Raw genomic sequence first — 23,718 nt, forward strand, 5'->3', positions numbered from 1 at the left:
GTTAAGCCATGTCACCTCTAAGCCAGCTGTGCCAATAAATTGTCTCATGTCAAACTCAACACTCTGAGCTATTTTTCAGACAAGACATCACACGTAACACAGTGGTTACTTCAGTTTTATTTCTGACCAGAAGTCAGAGGAAATGTGACCTCATCATGCTCAGGCTGTGGGAGCGATCAAGTGTGACTGCTCCAGCTAAGGAGTTAATCAATGGCTTTATTTTGAAATTCACCGCTCACTATGACTCTCTCCCAAATGGTCCACGCAGAATACCAAAACATCAACTCTCATACTCACAAAGCCATGATATTATGTAATCATGATGATCATGATGATGCACATCAAACTCTCAAATAATGAACATTGTTTTCCACTTAGAAAAGTAAAAACCACATCAGAGGATATTTAAAGTGGCAAATTTAATGTAGCAACATATTTTATTAAGGCTGTACGGTTAAAAATAACTGCAGTCATCTTCTACATTAATTGCAAATGGTCATGTGACACTGAGACACTCAGTCATTCCCTGAAAAGACTTGGAAAAACCATTTGGATGAAGATGACTCAACTTAATTCGCTGAATTTTGTTTTAGCACCTGGATTTTCTTTTATTGCTGACATTATTTGCAGATGTATTTTGTCTTTTGTGCTAATTTAAACTGGAATATATTCAAACCCAGAATTTGATAAAATACACTTATATCATTGCTCTTTAATTGAATTGTAATTGATGTTCCCTTTACTCCCAGAATAGAACAGAACACATGAGGACAACAATAGAAAAAAAGCCTTTTGGAGATTAAAGTTTAATATTCGGTTTTATAAACATTTGACACATTTCTCTTTAAGCTCTCCCTTTGGCAGCCTGGATTACACAAGTTATCTCTAAAACATTATCCTGCATTTGTGATGTGTGTTTATGGCAGATTCACTCACTGTGTCAAACTACCTCTGCTGGGGAGATTAAGGGTGTGTACAGGGGTTTACTGGAAGTCCTCAAACAAGCTGCTCAAAGGGCTGAGGGCTATACCAAGATCCATTCAAGGATTACATCCTCATATCTCCCATCTTGAGTATTGAAAAGGAGCGAGATGTTCAATGACTTGCAACAGTCATTTCACGGCCGAGGTGTTTGTCTGTCCATTTCCTCAACGATAAAGAATATCTCTGTGTTGGTTTGGGGGTGTAACCAGCAGAAATAATGCGGAACAGCCAGGTTAGAGGTCCTGCAGGGGCTTTCTGTGCAGTCAGTTGAGGTCTTTGGTTGGTGTTCGCCCAATATTATGGTTGCAAGAGAGTCAGCGAAAGAGGGAGCTCGCCATGCTTCGATCCTGAGAATCATTAAATGGCAGAAAGAGAGACATTTTACGCAGTGGTTGTTTAGTCGCCATTTGCTTTCTGGCAGCACAGTGAACCCACTCCTACTGCAGACTTCGGTCCTTTTCATAGTGGACTCCCTTTAATCCTCTCAGTCCTTTGCAGGTATGAAACTCCAGAAGGAGAAGCAACCCATTGAGATTAAGGTGTTAGATTAAATCTAACAGTGATTAAATAACCAACCATTATATGACTGTAGCAAATTAATTTCCCCAGTGTCATGTCAGCCTGACTTACAGAGTGTATCTGTGGAGCCCACTGTGAGCTGCTGATATTAGCTGCCATCAAACCAGCTTTGGAAATCTAATGGCTAACCTAGTGGCTGGCCTCTGGACAAAAGTCAGTAAAAATAAGAACTCCCTGAAGTCAAACAAGCGTTTAAGGATGCTAAACTCTGTGTTATCATTGTAAAAAAAAAAAAAAAAAAGCCCCCTAAAAACAGGCACACCCTGTAAGAGCTTTGTGTCAGACATAAGAGAAACTTCATGTGCTTCAAGGAGTAAACACGGTAAATCTACATAAAAGAACCTTTTCTGTCCATTCCCCTGTCTGCGCTCATAAAAATAACTGTCATTCAGCTCATCTGAGTGTAATGTGAGTAAGGTAGCTGAGGCTGCCACGAGTCAAACGAAAGCACGCTGAACTGGCCGATGCTGGAATTTATATGGTAAGCAAACAGAAAATGCACCATGAACATTAGCTTTAGAAATGAGAGAAAATAGCTCAGCTGTTCTGCACATACAGTACGTGACACTGGGAGATAAAAATCTATAAATGACAGCAGCTCACATGGCAGGTGAACTATGTCAGCCCCCTCCCCTTCCAGCAGACTGTCTGAATTGAGCAATCTCTGCCAGCTAAAGCACAATTTGGATTAGCAAAAGCTCCTCTGATAGGTCAGCTTAGCCCGTAATGGAGCAGCTTAGGCCTTGTCTGCATGATTATAACATTCTTAGCAGCCTATTCGTTGCATCCAGATGTTACAGTAGTACAAACATCTCTGCCTGCCTTTAAGCCCAACACAAATTTAGATCACAGGGACATAAAATGATGCACTTTTAAAAATATCCCTGCATATAAGATGCATTTTGACAAGAAACCTAATTGGAGCTGTACTGCTCTTTCTAATAAATGTCCAAATCATCTTTTGTGGCTGTGAAAGAGTTCAAGCAATACTTACTTCTCATGTATTTGTCACATTTAATTTATCATAAAAGTTTTAATCTCGGACATGATTTTGCTGTTTCAACCGTTCGCTGAATCAAAGCGTCACCATGTCATCTACAGAGACAGACCCGGCTTTTCAGCTGCGACACACCATCGAGAAATGCTGCCGTGAAGAATGTCTTTTACTTAATTGATATTTAGCAGCTCGGTAATTTTGTTCACACTTTGCTTTTTAATTGCCACAAATGCTCGTTCATAAACTGTATTTTTCTTTTGTCATTTATTTTCAACAGTTCAGTTTGTCGGCGCGCTGTAAATTAGCGCTCCCTCAAGACTGTTCCAGCTGTTCTGACAGGACACACTGACGCTGAAGTGAATTGTCCCTCACGTTGCGGAGAGTGTGTGTGTGTGTGTGTGTGTGTGTGTGTGTTTGTGTGTGTGTGCAAACCTCAGTGCACTCATTTACAGCGAGGATTCAAGGGTGTATTGTTAATGATAATAATGCATAATGATTCTTTCTCAACACAATCAATAAGCAGGCCAAGACAAGGTTAAAGGTTCAGCGTTCCTAAGTGGTGTTGTCAATGATAGAAATCAGTTAAAAAGGAGATTACTATAAGAATCAATTGTTTTTTTTCTTGTAAATTACAGTTCAAATGCACGTGTGAACTGATGGGGTTTAACCCTTTTCAAAGTTTCTGATCACACGTTCTCACAAAAAGTAACACAGCATTTTCATCATCTTTTTATTTATGGGTTCATTTATGGCTAAAAAGTACTTCTGAGTTTTATTTACAGGCTTCAAACTTCAAAGTTCACGAGCGGCACATGCAGGCAGGCAACACCTTTCCTTCAGTTTGCTGCAGGGCAGCCTGCAGCTTTATGAATGCGAAACATCGAGGAAGCAACAAGAGAAATTTTGTGCTTTTGGATGCACAGTTTGGTCTCAGAGGGCACAAAGTTAATCAGGATTACCTGTTTCATTCTCATGTCTTTATACTTACCTCTTTTGTGGCTGATTGATGGATGGTTTGGTTTTCCAGTTACGTTGTCAATGTACAGTAAGAGTTGTTACCATTAGACCAAATGAGGGCGAATGAGTGCCTCATTAAGGTTGCACTTCCTTTTTCCAAAGGTCTGATACTTTAACTTGTTTTAATTAATTTGGAATCAAGCTGAATAAATGCTATAAAGAATAATAATACTAATCTAATCAGTACAGCTTAGTAGATATTTTAGGTTAGACATACTTGTTTCATAGTGGGAAAATAATTGGGGAGGAGTTCATATTTTTCTTCTCACCAGTAAGTAAGTGCACTGTCTGCAGCTTAAATGCTTAAATGTTTAATGTTGTCTCCGATGAGTTTCCTGACAAGCTAATTTACCAAAACAAGGCAAAAATAAATGTAGCGTTTGATCATCTGTCCTGGTGTTTAAAAACAATAATCCTGAATTTACGAAGCTCCTGGAATTCTAAAATTAGCACCGATAACCTGTTTTCATACCAATGTCAGTTTCACCACATTTTAGCTTTTCCTCGTGTCTACTGAGAACCCATTCCCATCCTTTTCTCTCCTCTAAGACTACAGCACACATCAATATTTTACAGTGAGCACTGCGCTGGGCCAGATGACCTGCCACAGCAGCTGAAAGGAATTTAACCTATGCCACTGTGTTTGATTGCTATTTAAGGTGCCTTTGCAGCACACGACACAACATTGTGAAATTTATGTATTTTCTCACGCCAAAGCACGTAACAGAGCCGCCGATCCATGAGAGGATAGTGTGTCAGTGTCACGTTTTTTTTCCTCGCCTTGGCCTGTGGAAAGGTGCCAGCAGGGGGCGATAATCATGGACACAAAGGATGACATAAAGAACAAATGTGGAGGGACCTTCACACAGAAGACTGCCGTTCATTTCCAGTTAACAGCACTGACTGTTTGAAGGAAGCAGTTTCAACCCAAACCTTGATCCTTTCCTAAAACCTGACTAAGTAGTTTTGGTGCCTGAACCGAATCAAACGACAGCAGCCATCTGAGATGTTTCTCAGCAAGCTTTATTTGTCTTTAAGATTAAGATTGCTGACCGGAACGAGAACGTGTTCATCTGACGCTAAGGCGACATTTTAATGTGGCAGTGACGCGCTGACTGGCGGGTCTGTTACACTCTTTGGTGTGATACGGGGTTGTATGTAAGAGATCTTGGTACAAAGAAACAGAGATAGAGGGAGCTGTAAATCTCTCATACAAAAGCTAATAGATTCATTTTTCCTGTCTTTTTTCCCTCTTTCTGCCTGTTGGGAGCAAAAATCTTGGAGGTTTTCCAAATGAAAGATCAAAGTGCGACACATTCCCAAGCATGGGTACGGGGGAGACATTCCTGGAGCTATATATAAAATACCTGGAGCCCAGACAATATTTAAAAGGATTAACACATACCTGCAGTGCTCAGGGAGGATGTCATTAACAGGAATAACAGTCTGATAATTTACCAGCAGTGTCAGAGTGCTGTACAGTAACTTATCACACATGATTCACACTATGCTCAAAAAGAAATACACCGCTTACAAAGAGCGTTCCGCACGGGATCATAAATATGATGGAGGATCATCTGAAATGATGTAAAATCACACACACCAGCAGTTTTCCCACTCGAACAGACCCACTCCCCCATCGAGAGGGAAAATCATTCCAGTTTGTCACATGTAGCTGCCGACCAGTTGCAGCTGCAAACTGCTGACCAAATGCCTCACATCCATTTTTCCTCTTTTAAACTGGCTTTAAAGCCCTTTAAGTTGCCCCTCTGTTTAAATAGCAGGATAAATAGACATTCCACTGGTATGCCATGTCAGTGAGCCGCTGCACATTTGGCCATTATAACAAGGGGTCAAACGGGAGCCACGAGGTATCGGTGGTACTTCTGGTGATGGAGGTGCTGCTGCAGCGGACGTACAGAGGAATTACAAGTCAGTCACGTTTTTTTTCCAGTTATTACTCCAGTTCTGTTCTTCATTAAATCACCTGAATGATTCAATTTAGAACAAAAGTCATTAGAATAGAAAATGTGGGACATTTTGGAGTGGAAATGAGCAGGTAGCGACACTGTAGATACGGTGTTAATTATCTTAATGGATGCATAACAAGGCGGTAACACACATGTCATTACAGAATCTTGCAAGCCTTTTTTTTTTTTCCTTTCCTTCTTCCTCTTTGCCAGACCAGCACTTCACACAGTCTGGTGCATCTGATCCAGACCTGGCCTCGCCTTCACTGGCCCAGGAATAAAGAGAGTTACATGCTAGAGGCAGTTCTCGACAGTGCTGAGGTTGGACGTTTAACGCCTGTCATTAGTCGACTGGCGGCTGCATATATGCAGAGACTTTTCAATCTTAACGTATTTCATGTTAGTTGGAATTCAAAGTTATGGATTGCTAAGCTAGCTAAGCCCTCTCTGCTGATCATTATAGAAATATCTCAGGGCTGCGGAGAAAGTTTTCTTTGTTTTCTTCATTTCTTTGCTCATTTTAATTCCTGACAAAGTACAAGACTCACACCATTTATCCCTATGAAATACCCGCTGAGCTTGAAAATTGCCTGAGATTGACGGTAAAACGCAGTAAAACTATTCATTTGTGTTTTAAGTATCAAGCTCAATTTGTTCATTCGTTAAACACGTTAAATTTTCTGGGAAGAATCTTCTTCTTTGACTCTCAGATTAAAAGTCTGGCAACCAAAAGGCACGTGTGCTTTGATGGCGTTTTTCTTGCAACAGCTTATTAATGATCAAGTTTGTACTGATTTTCAACTTTAATGAGGGTTTGAGGAAGGTTACTCGCTTTGGATGGAGCCTTGGCTTTGGACTGATCCACTTTTCTGATATATTATTGGTCCAAGACGAATCAAGCAAAGCTTAGTTTGTAGAGCAGGCGTTATGACAGAATCATCACACAAACACACAAACGTGCACTGACGGCAGCATCGAGACAAACTTGAGTGAACTGAGGTAGAAATGCTGCCATGAATAGACTTGAACCCAAACAAACAACCTTCCAGAAGCATCATTTGTTACTGAGGACTGGCCCCAGCATATTTATAGTCCATTTGTTAAAGTTTTTATAGTTGTAGAAATGCTGCATTTTGTGCTTAAGTGCAAACACCTAAAGGTTGATAAAATATGTAGAGCCAGCAGTGGTGTTATTGTTCCGTCGCTGACATTTCCCAACCGTTTTATGGCACACATTAGCAACTTTTGTGATATGACAAATGGCAAAAGTAACAAGTTTGCCTGACATAATTCTGCTCTGATATTCATCCTGACATTTTGAGAGTTACCTTAAATTTCCACAAAAGGGGAAAACTGCCAAATTCTCTGCATCAAGTTCTGTCTGTGTTACAGGTTATATGCACTAATTTGTCACTCAGAGAATGGAGTTTGTGGAGCCTCCTCCTCTGTGGAGTCACACTGACCTACAGCTCCATAATGAATTGGAAAAAATGGAGAAAAACGTGTCTGGGATCGGTAAAATAACCGCTTGGATATAAAAAAAAAGACAGACAGCCTCTCTTTCCGATATGCTTTCTCCACACCAAGGTCGGCATAGCTCAGGGCAACATACAGGAAGAGGCGGCTATTGTATCAACAGATCAGATTCAGAATCAAACCTCTTTCGCTCCCTGTTGCAGCGAATGAAATCAGACACAGATGCTGTTTAATTTGCTGTCTTTAATGACCGGTTTTGTTCCATTTGTTTCTGATGATGGCTTCAGCCATATGGCTTTGCCCTGATGGAAAGCAGTTTATATCTTCTGTAGCCACTTGTTTATCCACACAGTAATTGACGCCCTTCAATCTTGTCGTCTTGTCAGATGCTGTGTCGCTGCCGGCTCGGTGTGCAGGGTGTAATTGAAAATGAAAAATGCCAAATGCTGGGAATGCTCTCATTTTGAAACTTATATTTAATGATTTATACATACTGTTGGACCTCAGATGAACCTACTTAATAGAAGTATGCTTTATCAGATCTCATGAATACGTCATGTAAGGAGTGAGCATGAATGAGCCGTACAGGAGAATTCATGTCGAGTGTTGTTTTATCTGCGGTCAACTTCAGTGAAATGATTGGATCCTGAGATCCTGGCCATTTTTCTCAGGCAAGGAAATCTATCATGTTCAAACTGTCATATTAATTGGTTCTGCTTAACTGAGCCGCGTCGGCAACATTTCCAGGATGTAAATTTTAGCCTTTGACTCTGACGTATTCAGGTGTGACTTCCAATTACAGTTGGCTGTTTTGTGCTTTTCTTTGAGCTAATGCACAGTTTGAGACTGCTTTAGCACGGTGGGAGTAGATGAAAGTCAAACTTTTAACTTCTATAGTCTTAACTGAGGGCTGCACGGTGGCGCAGCAGGTAGTGCGCGTGCCTCACAGCAAGAAGGTCGCAGGTTCGATTCCCGGGTCGGGCCTTTCTGTGTGAAGTTTGCATGTTCTTCCCGTGCATGTGTGGGTTCTCTCCGTGCACTCCGGCTTCCTCCCACAGACCAAAAACATGCTCATTAGGTTGATTGGTGACTCTAAATTGCCCCTACTGTAGGTGTGAGTGTGAGTGTGAATGGTTGTGTGTATGTGCCCTGCGGTCGGTTGGGTGTACCCCGCCTCTCGCCCGTTGACAGGCTCCGGCCCCCCCGCGACCCCGAAAGGGATAAGCGGCATAGAAAATGGATGGATAGTCTTAACTGAAACACCACAGACGGGATGTTTAGGTGAAGTGTAACTTGCCTGTTGACCGGCCTGTTAATAATGATAATAAACTTTATTTGTTTAGCACCTTTCATGCAGGACTTCAGCTCAAAGTGCTCAACAAGAAAGAAATCACATGCACCAAGCGGGTGCTTCACATAGAGAAAACAGAATGGACATAAAAACAGGACAAAGACACAAAATGAATGTAAAACAAGAAAGAAGTGAGGATGAAAATGTAAATAAAGACAACGTCTCCGCTTGTTGCAGTTCTCAGACACAACTCAAACTTTTTCCATCTCTACACATCCATCTCTTCATCACAGCGAAGCAGGCATTTCACAGCCGCCTCAGAACGTCTCCTCAGTGATGTAATCTCACTGTTGGTCTTATCTGCCTATAGGGCACAGCCCAGTATTTCCCCAGAGACCACCGTATTCACAAGTCTTTATTCATTCAGAGTAGAATTAAGGCCAAAATATAAACAAGGATAAAGCATCAAATCATAAAATTCTGTTTCTGTTCCAACCTGGTCTATAAATGACGATGGCTGTGGCGAGTGTTCGCTCTTGTTATGGGTGTGTTTGGCGCAGGGACCAGCGCATCACGGCTGCTTGTTATCGTAGCGGCAACATCAATACCAGAGTATTGAGGGCAATTGTGATCAGATTGAATGAGTGTAGCCTGAAGTGCTCTCATCAGCTTATCCAAAGGCAAATAAACAAACAAGCAAAGAACAATATCAGAAGAAAATCATCTTTCAGGCGAGTGGCAGACTGCTGCTGTTTTATTAAGAGCGCAGATGAGCCATTACATAAGTATTTTATTTTTGGGTTTAAGGTTTGTACTGTATATTTATTTCTAGGTTTGTGAGGAGAATTCAGGAGCTTTTTATAGCAAGTAATGTTAAAACTAGACACTGAAGTTGAAAAAAGCAATATCCTCCCTTGAGTCTCTGATATGAGATAAGATTGCTTGCATTTTCTCCCCAGACTTTAACACAGTTAAAAATAGACTCATTTTCCAGCTCATATGCACTGTTATGGACTAATGATGCAGGATTCCAAACATCCTCATAGTTTCCCCTGCCGCCGCGCTGTATTTCATGATGTTTTATGTCCAAAGGGCATCTGAACACAGCTTCAGATCTCGGCGCTGCAGTCTGGCGATGTGGGGAGAGAAGTACCTGGCTCGCCCACTGTTGGAAGTGGGGTGGTCTTTAGGGGATCTCCGGAAGAGAGCGGGGAATAAGGTTTTGATCAGGACCAGCTGTCACTTCTGTCCACAACTATTCTGTCGAACAGTCCTGCAGAAGTATAATGGGCTTATTGAGACACACTGTGTTGTGTTTTAATTAGTCTCCCTTCGTCTTGCTGTTCAACAAACGTGGTTTACGTGTTGCGAAAACTAAACCCACTCAGGAGAGGCCAGCATTAATAATTTAGGCTAGATTAATAACATTATTTATTTATGATGGGATAATTTGGCATGAATCCTACCTCCAGGCTGAGAAATGTTGTATTTATTAGAGAGAGAGATCTGAAGGTGAGTTTGTGCAGGTGAGATTATGGACTCAAAAACATGGCGTCTGGGACACTCACAGTAAGGATGTGACTGAGAAATTCATTGTCAGCCTTTGAGACCACATGTGTTGACGTTTGCCTGACAGGAACTTCTCGTGGAAACCTGTGACTGTTGTCTGAAGTGTGAGGATTTATAGCTCTATGATTTTAATGGGATGGACAAAATATTAGAAACACCTCTCGTCATGATGCAGTACAATTCAGCTGCACCCAAAGCTAAAACCTCCGCCCAGGGGCGGGGCTTGTAGACAGGCAAGCCAGGCAGTTGCTTGGAGCCCCCGGCCACTAGGGGGCCCCGGCCACTTTTTTACAACAACAATTATTGATAGGCCCGGGCTTTCATGGACCTCTGTTGGTCCCTGGACCTCACTTTGAGAACCATTAATCTATTCTTTCAGTATTTATCTCAAATATCCCAGAAATTTTGCAATTGTATGTGCAAAAACCAATTTTTTGCGGCATGCCGGGTGAGGGGCCCCAGGGATTACTTGCTTGGAGCCCCAAGTGACCCTAGCTACGCCACTGCCTCCACCATAACTATAACTTTGACCACTTTGAAACAGTTCCGACCTAAAATGAACATTATAGGATGTTGTATTACCCCCAGTTTCCCATCGGCCATCGGATGCATATGACAGAGACGATCGCTGCCATTCTAGTCAATCAGTGCATTTCCACCAGACATGTAGCATCTCCATTTCAGGCAAAACGCTTTGCTTCTGAAACATGAGTGATCGGGATCGGAGACGTGTGGAGGACGTAAGCAAATACTTGCATGCGTCACAGATATGCGCCCAGTGGAAACTGCAGTCGGTTTGACTACATGTGTAAACTGGTGACAGAGTGGATTTTGCTTTGGAGGACTTGAGATGAGGACTGGGTAGCGGAATCAGCAGAAACCATGAAGGTAAAGAAAATGAATTGGCTGGTTTGGGAATAAACGTGTGAAGAATATGAAGTACGCTAATTGGAGAAGAGGGTGTGAATGAGACGTGTCAGGGAGGTGGGCTTCATAGTTAAATTTCCACCAGAGCTTCATCACAGGTCCGATGTATAAAGTAAAGAATGTGCAGACAGAAATGGATCAGAGAGATATGATGAAACACTCTGCTGTAAGAGTCCACTACTACTTCTATTTTTTCCCATCATGCTTGTAGTCATATGTTTGTTTTGCAGAACGTCAGCTTCACATTACTCTGACTCACGCTAACAGAAGAAAATAATCGTGTGCAAAACTCAATTTAACCTACAGTAGGTTTACGTGTCTTACGTAATTAGATCCAGCATAGCATCAAGACAAGCCCACCTAAAGGATCCGTTCTCTAAGATCAGGGGGGAGAGGTCAGATTGAGGCTGAGGAAAACAAACACAAAGCAAACCCTCCACCGTTCCTTGAGCCTGATCTGATCACTGAGAATGGCAGCCTACTCTGTATTTGTTTTCCTCCTGAAAGTTGCACCTTAACCGTGACAAAACAATACCTCCCACTCCATAACAGACCCACTAAGACCCTTCGCTGTGGCCTGTAGGCTTGTTTTTTATGTGTGCCAAACATGTACGCATCCACTTGTTGAGAGCCGAGTGAAGAATGACTCATTTGATCAACTGTTGTTTCTCCTGCTCTCTCTCCACTTCGCAGCAAACCAGTGTCTTTGTTCTTTGCACTGCTGTAATCGCAAACATGTCACTCAGAGTGTAATAGTGGGATTATTCATTGCAAACTGACCACAGTATCTCTCACTTCAAATGCCCTGACTGAATGTGGTTGATGAATAGCGGCTTACACCTTTGGTTGATGTTTGCAATCAGACTCAGAGTTACACCTCAGCACTATTAGCTTTCCTTATATGTTCTATTGTCTGCCTGCACTGACAGCTGAGGCTGGTTTACTGAGAAACTGGCTGATATTTAAAATAAATTAAACATGTTTCTCTCCTTTCTAACAGAGGGATTAGTCTCTGTCGCTGGGTCAATATGGACAGAAGACAAAAAAAAGAGAGACATTTCTATATTTCTGCCTCAATATCATCATATCATTTTTTAGGAATTATTTTCAGGATTAGAGGAGTCTGCGCGCATCACCGGAAAACGTCTCCAAAATGTGCTCTCCGAAGACTCGGGAGCTTATTATGAGTGGACTCCTTTAGAATAATTGATTGTATTTGACTTGACATGGAGGAAGCTCTGCGGATTGATACTCTGCAGCAGAGCCGTGATCAATCCAAATGAGAGACAGGGGGAGCTTTTACTTCTCTGCCAGAGTTTATTAGAAAGAACTTATCTTCTCTGGAGAAACGCGATTCGTCCAGAAGCAGCTTGGACCTGTTAGGATGTGTGAATTAGCGCGATCCCTCACCTCATCATGCCTGCGCGCACTAATTTGACTGAATGTAATGAAACATTGAGTTAAATGCTTGGACATGTTCCAGAGCACTTTCGCGAGGGGCGTTTAGGCATGAAGAGTTGGGATTATCTGGAAAGATGCTGTGATTTGGTACACTGCACGTTCTCAATGATGAATCAACCTTCAGAGACGGCCGGGCCCGAATCTTCTGAATTTCATGTGGAGTGAGTGTGAAATAGATTTCCCTGCATAAGTTATAGTACACGGGCTCAATACGATTGGAGAAACGTGATTTTAAAAGGTTTATTTTTCCCTTGATTATTTTTTTTGTCAGACACGGACAATGTTTTAGCTACATTTAAGGGACACGCTTGCAATGGATTTCGTCAGCATTTTTACGAGTTATAGAACGATAATGTGAATGCATTCAGATGTTTTCCGGTGAAATTTAGAGGGTCTCAACTATTTTCTATTCAATGAAGTATCACAGAGTCACATTCAGCCTGAGCCGCTATGAGCTTTACTTGCATCTATTATATCTCTCATTGCAACAGAGGTAATTCTCTTGTAGGCATACTGCAGCATACCTCCCATTGCAGAGATCATTAAAAGTTACTCCATGCTCTAAGTATGAGGCAGACTTCTGTTTTCTAAGCAAATAAAGGTTTGGACGTATGCGAGAAAGTAAATGTTATATGGTATGTCCTCGGCCTGAGGAAGTAAACAGCAGATGGCTCGCAGGGCCTCTTTAGCTCTATGGATTTTATTTATCTACCCACCTGAATGACCTGTGCCGAGCTACGCAGCTGATGCGGCGAGAAAAAGAAAGCGAGAGTTAACGGTTTGCCGTTGTTTACTCCAGTTCCACTAGATTGCAAGGCCAGAGAAGTCATTTGCCATGCACGGAGAAATTAGCTTGTTTATCAGCATTTTGATTTCCGTCCCGCCTCGCCGTCCCTCTGACATTTTAGACGTACATGATCCATGACTGATTCCCAATCAAAATGGAGCCTCGGCAACGCGACGAAGTATTTAGCTCGTGCAGTTTTCATTGTTTGATAATTAAATGTATGATGATTAGCATTGAGCCCAACGAGGACAATAGCTTGTTATGTGCACGCCTTCAAAGGGGTAACCTTGAACATTGTACATCTGTCCTGCCGATTGGATATGCTCCAAAGATGCACAGCACATTACCAGTGAGACGCTGCAGCTCATGTCCATACAGTAGGAAACCGGTTGTTTCAAGGTGATTTGCTGTGGTCTATTGGATTTTTTTGTTTTATTACCATACATGATGATGCCGCACCCTCAGACCACCTACAGTACTGTATTTTGGAGTCAAGTTAAATGGCAGACAGAGATAAAGTCCTTGAAAGGTTACAAAAATCTTTAGCCATTCATTACTGTAAGGGAGAAAGTGTGGAAAAAGATGGAATATAATGAAAACTAATACTCTTTCTAGTCTCTATGCTATCTGTAGATATGTTTAATATCCCATTACAGGCCCAGAAGTAACCACAGTTCCATACTGTCAAGAGACAAACATAATCCAGAGGGAAATTACCCATCAGGAAGGCAATACTGTTACTGAGATGCAATTACCCGGCCACTTGTGAGACTTTCAGCCCAGTGTCCATGGATGCATGTGTGTGTGAGGGTGGTCGATATGTGCATAACAGCTCTTATGTTTTGCAGAGTAAATTGGATTCTTTGCTGGAGAACAGTTAATTTGGAATGTGTCCGAGATGCAAATGATTGATGTGACTATATCGTTACAACTGTAGGTTTGGGGTGCAGGGCAGCCTAATGGAAAAAATATTGCAGGGAGAAGGAAATAGCTTTTATCTCAGAATTTATGGAGACTTTTTTTTCTGCGCCATCTCTGTGAGTCTCCAGATGGAATCCTTTGGATTTCCGGTTGGCTTTTTATACATTAATTTCCAAGCAAATATTACTTAATTTGCGGAGGCGAAAACAGTGTGCATGCTCGCATTCTGCTTCACTTTACATTATATTGTGGAGCTCCTGTGCTCGTATTTGTTAGTAGTCAAATAAATGGCGTGTCTCACAGAGGATTTAATGTACCAATTTAGCACTGAATCACATAGCCTACAAACAAAGAAAACAGCACGGATTGGAATGAACATCAGTGTAAACATTTGATAAGGATTTGCTTGAGGCGAATGCTATGCTTTATTATTGATACAAAAATAGAAACAAGACTTGCTCCTGTGCGTATGATATACTTGGCTCTGCACTGTCGCATCCTACAACTCATTCTCACAGACCAAGTCGAACGTAATATTGGTGGCAGTGGCAAATGGCTTCCCATTATTCCCGGGATAAATTTCTCAAGTCGGGGACATTTCTATTGTACTACAAATTATCACCTTGAATCTAATAATTAATCACGGCTGCCTTCAATGAACGGCCCCTAACCTTAAACATACCACAGAGGAGAGAAGAAAAGAGCTGCCTGCTCTCGCTCCATTGGAAGTGCATACGGAATAAAACTGCCTGCACAGAGTGTGAGCCTTGCATGCATAATAAATGTATGACAAAACAATACCCCAGGCACCCTGGTATTAATGATATGCAGCGAACTCATTATTAAAGTTCCAAAACAGCTCCTGGAGTAACACAGATGGAGTCAATTAAGCAATGAGCATACTTGCTTGCCTGCCGTTTCATCTTCTTTCTTTTATCTCTTGCATATTACTCCATGGATGTAATTAGCTGTATGTTTCTCCTCACAACATAATGTCCAGTGATAATAACAGTTATTTTCACTTGTAACTTCAAATAATGTACTGCTTAATAAATGTACCAAATTTGCTTGCGCTGTGTCCTTGGGTATTTCATTTGCACTGCAAGAGGTGTTGCGGATAGTCCTGTGCTAAGCTGCTTTTTTCTCTTTTCCTGTTTGTGTTCCCAGAGACCTGATGCCTTCAACGCTGGAGGGGCAGATCACCATGGAGAAGACGCCCAGCTACTTTGTGACTAACCATGCCCCAAAGCGGATCCACTCCATGGCCAGGGACATCAAGCTTATTATTGTGGTGCGTAATCCTGTCACTAGAGCCATTTCAGACTACACGCAGACTTTGTCCAAGAAACCTGAGATCCCCACCTTTGAGGTTCTGGCTTTTAAGAACCGGACGCTGGGTCTTATAGACGCCTCATGGAGTGCGTTGCGTATAGGAATATATGCGCTCCACTTGGAGAGCTGGATGCAGTATTTCCCTCTTTCCCAAATGCACTTTGTGAGCGGCGAGAGGCTCATTGTGGATCCCGCGGGCGAGATGGCCAAAGTGCAGGACTTCTTGGGACTCAAACGGATCGTCACAGACAAACACTTTTACTTCAATAAAACTAAGGGATTTCCGTGTCTGAAGAAGCCCGAGGATAGCAGCACTCCCAGGTGCCTCGGCAAGTCGAAAGGGAGAACTCACCCTAAAATTGAGCCGGACGTGATTCGGCGGCTGCACAAGTTCTACAAACCCTTTAACATGATGTTCTACCAAATGACCGGCCAGAACTTTGAATGGGAGCTGGAGGAGGACAGTGAATCTCGTAGCTCTCAGGACTCGTAGACTGCGGCATGGCACGGCGCAGCCACACCACCAGCCTTCTCAATAAAACTACTATTGTCTCGCTTTATCTTCAGAGAGAGTGCTTGAGCACGCCAATCAATCATGGCTGTCTTTGCAGTGTCTGTATCCATTAGCAAGAGTTTACTGACATGCTTTTTCTCTCCCCTCAATACTAATGTTGTTGATGATGGCAAATCATTATTGTATATACCAAACATAAAATATATTTATATTTGTGAAAAGGAGATGATTTATTCATTTGGTTTTTAAAGCATAGAGCTGATAGAGAAATCATGTTGACTATGGCAATGCATGCGATGAGTTAAGTGTCCTTACCTCATGAGCCCTAAGGGTAAACTCTGCCTGTTTCTTCTCCCTTTACTTTCCTGCAGTTTGTTGCCCTCACGCCCACTCACCAGCATCCAGTACAAAAAGATATTCTATTTCAATGGCTAAGGCCATGAAGCGCTCTGTATTGTCTTTTCACACTGTCCTGCTGCTTTAGAAGAAAGAGAAAAGATAAAAATGATAGACATACTATTATACAATAATCCTATGACATGTGCTCATCCTTTTAGTTGTCCATATTCTGAGTGGAGACAATCCTTTTTTTTTGTCAGTCAAGTTTACCAAAGTGTTAATTTACTCAGTGTCAGTCTTGTGGTTCCTGTGCACTCATTAATTGCACACATATTCAATAAGAGAGCTGATGTAGTGGCCATCATTCAATAATTGGATTGTTTCACTGCATAGCTGAACATTAGCATACTGATGACCATGCACTCAGATGTGGTGCAGTATCAGTGGTTTTGGCATAATTTGACAAATGAATCCATGTACTACAAATATCAAGGGTTTGCTGTGGATCAAACAATTCTGCATCTTGACAAAAACAATTTCCTGCCGCCAAAATGTTCTCAAAACATCAGTTAACTCTTGCAGTCCTCCACTGTTTGCCTCGTGACCCTCCTCTTGTCACAGTAATACATGTCAATGAGGGTGAAGAATAACACCGGAAGGACCGAGCAGAAGTTTGTTAGCAAACATCTGCTGCGGCGCGGTCTTCTGTCGTTGGAGATTAATGGCGTGTTAAATAAACCGCTGCCGCTGGAACAATGTCAATGTCAGAGAGAATTTGCTGTCAAGGAAAGGCTACATAGATGCCCAGGTAAATTACCAAGCCATTACTGTGTGTACTTAACTTGAATGAGATGATGTGTGCCAGGGAAATGTGCTGTAAGCAGAGGTTTACTACCAAACACCTGCGATCAGCAGGACTAAGTGGGCGGACGCTTGTTGAACATAACAGGGTTTTGCTGTGAAATGCTCCTTTACTCATGCAATGAAAAAACGACATGACCCATCATCTTTTCTTTCCTTTTTTTGTTGTTTTGCATATCCCGCTGTGCGTCTGTCTGTTGTCTCTGGACTTTTCATCAATTGAGACAATCAATACAGTCAATGAGTCAATAAATACAGTCTGCTACACATCACTGGTTGCTACGGCTATGATGCATTGCTCTGTTAATCCTCCCTGTTCTCTGGCCATGGATGGCTGGATTGGTTCACTCTCTGCAGACCTCTCTGTCACCCTGGGGAGGCCGGCACCAGCAGCTACTTACACAGAGCAATTGATTCAATCAAAGTAAGCACTATACTGCCCTTTGTAGCGCCAAGCCTGAACACTTACCTCTGAGTCTCACTATCCACAAGTCACAACTTCCACTTTGAGGCTTTTCTGTGCAGCCATCCCTTGGTGTTTTCTTGACAATCTCTCTGTCTCCCTGCACTTTTACCTCCCCCCGTCCTCTCTTTCGCTCTCCGCACTCGTCATCCTCTGAGTCGATGTGCTGTGGTGGGAAGCTGTCACAAAGGTGCAAAGCTCTATATAAAGATAACTGCAAGCAAGACGTGCTAATCATACTTTTAAGAGAAGCCTTCATCATTATTTATTAATTCACATTTCTCCCTCCAAGCTTTAGAACATGTATAATCCAGCTTCCAAACCATGCAGTCCCTCCTACTCAGTGTCGAGAAGCTCAAAGAAATCCACAGAAGGCACCCTACAGTGTTATTAGGACAGATGAGGACTCCATTTTCCACCTATGAATATGCACCCGCGCTGTCATTTGCATTTCCAGGATCACACGCATGAGGGAATTCCTCTCCAAAGTTAAAACTTGGATCCAACCTCTCATTAACAGAAACACACACACCTTTTCTTTTGTACCTCTTGCTTGTTTTAGGTACAGGCGGAGTACTGTGATACATCCTCCGAGAGTTTCGACGCATGAAAGACATGCTAAGCTGTCCTCCTTGTGTTCCTCCCAGTGGGGGTCATGCCGCGTTGTGCGGTTCATCGGAGTTTCCAGCATCAAGTAAAGAAGACTGTGATGATGAACGAGTGTCGCCTGCTCATCAAACTGTCATTGCTTAAGTGCCGTCACTTCAAAATGAAGTACAAGTTCACATTTGTCAGGCATTACTGACAATTTGGCAAAGAGCTGAAAACAGTAATTCACGGCAGGATGTACCTGGAAAATGATTTGCATTTTTCTGCTTTTGTGTTTATTTTTGGTTGAAGGGCTATAATCTGTGTATGAGAGGTGCTTTAAAGTGTTGTATTCAGTTTTCTGCTATATGATCTATAATTATATACTGCTGAGGGGCATAATTAAAGGGTACAGCAAGCTCAGTTTGAACCAAACCAGTGTGAATCGTTTGGGCTGTAGAGAAATGAATGTTTGAAAAAAAGAAAAAGCATCAGTGAAGCCTCCATTACTACCAACTAATTGGTTTTTCACTTCATTTGAGTGAATGATTACTAGCTGCGTAAAGAGGCACAATGGTGTCAACTTTTACAACTAACTTTGTATTGATCCACTCTGAATTAGTCTGTGAATGGTTTTCTTTTAGTGTCCACTGACATCCAAACTCCTAAGAAAGACACAGACGTGCAGTTTTAGCAAAGGTTTTAATTTCTGTAAGAAAACAACATGTATTTGTTCACGGTTAATATACCGTAAAGCTTTTCAATGGCTTTGAATAATAGCAAAAACAAATATTCACAAAATGAAATAAGCTGGAAGTGAGATGCGACTGTACACGCTCCCAATGCGCTCACCTTTTCTTTTTTTTCAATCTCCAACAAAATCATTCATTTATCCATACTGCAGTTGTATTTGCATGGAAATGTTCTCAAGGTGGATTAAGTCACATTTCTACTGCAGGAACTTTCCCCAGAGACAAAGAACCTTTGGAGAAACTGTGCATTTCCACCCCAGGGATTAAGGTCTAAATTAAGTTTTGGGGACATTATTCCAGGGACCAAATGTCCCAGCTCTGGGGTTGATACTTTCCAAAAGAACAGGAACTTTGTGGGTGGATCTTACAGCACTGAACATTTCTGATTGTCTTGTGGTGGCTGACAAGGGCAAACGTGCTGCAATATGCTGCAGCCTGAGAAGTGATGCCAATTCAAAAACACATGCAAAACTCCAAGACAAATGCAACAACGATTCTTCGTCTTCTCTGTGTTTCAAGCTTGGTAGTGTATTTGTGTGTATTTTTGGCATTCTGCAGCACGTTTTTTCATTTGCAGCTGCTTTCATTTGTTGTAGATTTTCATATGTGTTTTTGAATTGGCATCATTTCTCAGGCTGCAGGACGTTTCGTCTCGTGGAAATGTTTTAGGCCTTCGCAGTGCGTTTGTCCTTGTCGGCCACCGTACATACCAACAACTCAAAACACTTAACGATGCAAGCCAGCATTCACCTATTCACCCACACATTCATAGAAAAACATGACAGATGCACCAATTATGACCGATTACATTGTTGTTGTATCGTCATTTGCAAAAATGGCGTGTGAAACCAGTCGTTCTTCACAGGTCTTAGACTGTGTTGGGAATACAGACGACAATGGGCTGAAGGAACCTTTTAGTTCCTTGAAAAATAGTTCCTGGGACCTAAACATCCTGGAGACCTTGGGTGGAAATGAGGCTTTGGTCACTAATTGAAGTTAGCTGCTGGCCACAAACCAGAGTCTTATTAATCACCAAATGAAGGGTTCAACACACTTCGCTCCCTACTCTCTTCTTTTTTCTCTACTTTCTATATCTGTGTCTTCAGGTGTGTGGAGGGGTGATGAGGTGTCAGAAGAATGAGGACAATGGTTGCCAAGGACAACCTGTACATCGGTGACTGAACATATTGAGATTCACAACCCAAACATAAAACGTCTGTCTCCTCTGTTTCTTCAGCGAGACTCCTCATTTCCACATTTGCTAAATTTTCCATGAATCTTAAATGTATTTAAGTGTCGCCCTGCTTTGTGTGGCTGATATTCCGCCCCATTTCAGAGCTGAAACTGATGTTGTAAGAAGGGCTGAAGTTGCTGTAATAACCGTCCATAATGACAGGACTGAAATTATTTTAAAAAATGTCCTCTATCACACATCACAAAATCCTCAGATCCACAATTCCTGCCATTTCTGCAGACCGCTGTTGGTACCAGGAGGAATTGTTTGATCTGCTGTTGCATCCTGAATCAGGAACTTCCTCTTCAGCCACCTCAGGAGAGGACAAGCATCCTCTTATAAATCTTGCCGCGGAACCTCTTCTCTCCTCTGTTGTTCGGGTGATTTTCCATCCCAACTGTACTCTCTGATTCCTGCCTACACACAAGCCCGCTAGTCTTTACAGAGACTGAAATTTGATTCAGTCTTGTGCGTTTTGTTTTGTTTTGTTTTGTTTTGCTTTGTTTTTTCAAATAGCCTAGCCATGGCCCGACAGCTCTAAAACACCTCTTTGAGCTCTCTGATCAGAATCCTTACAGTTTCCGATAATGTCAGAAGCAAAGAGTGTTAAAATATGACCAAAACTTTCATTTGATTGGCAGAAATTCAGCAGGAATACAGGTCAACTCATTAGTGCAACTGAAATACAGAAAGCACAACTTGCATTTGCTACAAAGCTATTTTTACCCGCATTGTCTTGTTTTGTTTCCTATTAATTCAGTTTTCTGTGTTCTGTTAATTAATGGCATACGGTGCGTTCAGTGCAGGTAACGTCGGATGTTTAAAGGTCCACTTGAGCAAAGATTTCAAAAGGCAAAAAAAAAAAAAAAGCCACTCGTCAGTCCTCACAGTTATCATCTAATCACCAATTAAACAGCAATCACTGAAAGATAAACCTGTTGATAGTGTAGAGCAATAAATTAGATACATAATTAATGTATGTTTAATGAAATCAGCAGAAAATCGCATTGGCTGCTCAAACTGTGCTATGATAATGTGCAGTAATCCAGTTGCATCTGAATAGTATTAACCCAGTAGTCTCCCCCCTCCCCTCCTCCTTCATTAATGCTCACAATAACAACAACAACAACAACTCTCACAAACACAGGGACTGATTCTGCTTCGCATGCATGACTGGTTAAAGCTGCCATGTTCATTCCCCGTCTTAAGGACCCAACTGGTTTCTGTTGTAATCAGAGAGAGTCAGGTGACTGCAACTAACTGGCTGGTTGGATAGAAGACTCTCAGTGCTCTAAAGCAGGATTTCAAAACACTCTTCTTCTCTAACCTTTTCCAAGACACTGATCATGTACATTTTTTCCCCACCAAATAAATGGGCATGAGGTTTTGTTCTCCCCTTTAAATAAGCAGCACTTCTCTATGTTCTGCATCCAGAATAAGACGCTGGCATTGAGTGTTTCTGCAAACCATGGCTCCTTTAAGTTTGGATGTTTCATACATGTCACATCAACATTGCTACAATAGGTATCAAAGTGATATCATTCAGATATATGACAACAATATATAAGACAACTACCAACTACCAAGCAGTAGTCAAGCCATGTCCGCAGTGTTAACAAGATGTCAGGTTGTTTTCCAGCTGTGTTTTGAACAACAGAACAATGTATTTCAGGCCAAAACATCACTTTTTCCTACACCGAAGCAAGTGGGTTTTGTGCCTAAAACTAACCAGACCTTAACCACAACGTTGTCACAACACACAAAAAAAGTAAACCATGAAGAAATGCAAAGTTTCAACATATCTGTGGGTGATTTTCACATTAAAGTCATTGGATTTTCCCTGGATAGTGTAAACTTGCTGTGTAAAAATCAGTCAGATTTTGTCATAAATGCATATTATTTTCTCCAAAGCAGTCTGAAAGAAACATTTTCCAACACATACATGCATGACTGAATAGGTCAACTGGCAATGTCTTCAAAATGACTTGTGTATCAGTGATTGAAAGTACCAAAACACGCCGATAGGATGAAGGCAGACGTTCATTTGAACTGCTCTTACACAGTAAAACATATTTATTGCATTTATTTTCACTTATTCAGTTAAAAATGTAATTTCAGCAGCTACCATGAGCCAGCACAAATCCAGGTTATCAGCTGCACAAAAGGTGTTGGGGCAATTGTTTTAATGAACACATTCCTTTTGAAGCCAATGTGCTGCAGTTTTTATTAAGACCAAAACACCTTGAAAACAATTTGGCACCTAATTTACAACTAAAAACTACGAGATAAGGCGAGAAGCAGGAGCATTTTTACTCGACATTCATAAAATATCCGTTGTGTCCGAGGCAGAAAAGGACACAATAAAACTGCAATCAAGGGCGCAGCACCCTGATATCATTTCATCGTGATATCCTGACTTACAAATCGTAAACAAGGAAATACAAGCAGTAATGATCAGTGATGTCATGACCCCAAAAAAATCAATATTTAAGCATCTGAATATGTTTATTAACTTTCTTACTTATCTGCAACATAATTTAAAAGTATGAGACTAAAATTTTTATAAAATCTTCTCCTTGACATGAGGGGAAGATGCACATATTGATTTCACTTGTAGTTAAACACAGATCAAGGTTTCACATTTTCCTTGAATGGCGTCCCAATACAACATGATGCTTTTTTAACAATTTAAGATTACCACACATCTGATTGCTGATCAGTTATTAAGGTGTTTTGGTCACCATATAGGACACTCATGAGGATGAATAAAAGGGGAGAAGAAATGGGATGAGAGGGTGCAGCGCAGAGAAGGATACAGCATGAGTGAATATATTGAATAATGCTCATTATTGTGTCCATGGATTAAGATTCAGGCTTGTTTTTGCACTGATATTAAAGGAAATGCTCGCTGTCTTTCTGTGAAAAAGTTCAGAGTCTCCTCTGAAGAAATCTGAAGGTATTTGATACCCTCACATGTTGCTGCATGTGACTTGGACATAAAAAAAAAAAAAAAAAGCAACTAGACTGGGTGAGCTGGCAAAAGACGTGTTGCACTTACTTTCTCCTGTGCTCTGCGGGAAGAAATCAAACATTTCTACAGCTCTAGCCTCTAGGATCTTAAATCTGTTCCTCCAGGGCCAGTGTCCTGCAGATGTCTGATCCACCCTGAAAGTTAATAAGCCACACCTGGATCTGTATCTACTTGGCACCAAGTGTGTCACATTAACTATCAAGGAGGATCAGAAGGAGGATCAAAAACCTGAAGGATACCAACCCTCGAGGAGCAGGCTAGGCTGCAGGCCAAAACATGGCTTGTCAAGAAGCGCAGCACTCCACTGGCAGAAAAGCTCTTCCAAGGTGGTCCTCTGTCACCTTGAATTGAGGGCCTCCGTTCAGCAGAATAGAAGCACCGGGGTAGTGGTCTACTTTTCAAGGTCTTCAAGAAAAGTCGAGCACACTGCAGAAAGTGGTGAACTTGAAGGCTTGGCAGCAGACAGCCACAGAGAATTTAATATGCACTGTCTGTTTATTTCATGTTCTTTGTGAACCTTTGAGCCCTTTTTGGACAGGATTAGTCCCCCAAAATGAATTATTATTCATGTAAGACATCCGACTGAGTGTAAAATTGTTGTAATTTCTGCAAAATATTACAGAAG

At 41.6% G+C, this 23,718-nt stretch overlaps 1 protein-coding gene across 1 annotated transcript in view; it reads left to right on the forward strand.

Annotated features, from left to right (window-relative positions):
* The window catches only part of hs3st4 (heparan sulfate (glucosamine) 3-O-sulfotransferase 4), a 73,629-nt gene extending 56,333 nt beyond the window's left edge, over window positions 1-17,296 (forward strand). The window contains exon 2 of the mRNA XM_070982065.1: window positions 15,147-17,296. Within this exon, the coding sequence (XP_070838166.1) occupies window positions 15,147-15,804 (658 nt within the window). The 3' untranslated portion in view covers window positions 15,805-17,296. The remainder of the gene's footprint in view (window positions 1-15,146) is intronic.
* Window positions 17,297-23,718: the final 6,422 nt, after the last annotated feature.

This window comes from Chaetodon trifascialis, chromosome 15 (genome assembly GCF_039877785.1).
Source record: "Chaetodon trifascialis isolate fChaTrf1 chromosome 15, fChaTrf1.hap1, whole genome shotgun sequence".
In the NCBI taxonomy this organism is placed as follows: Eukaryota; Metazoa; Chordata; class Actinopteri; order Chaetodontiformes; family Chaetodontidae; genus Chaetodon; species Chaetodon trifascialis.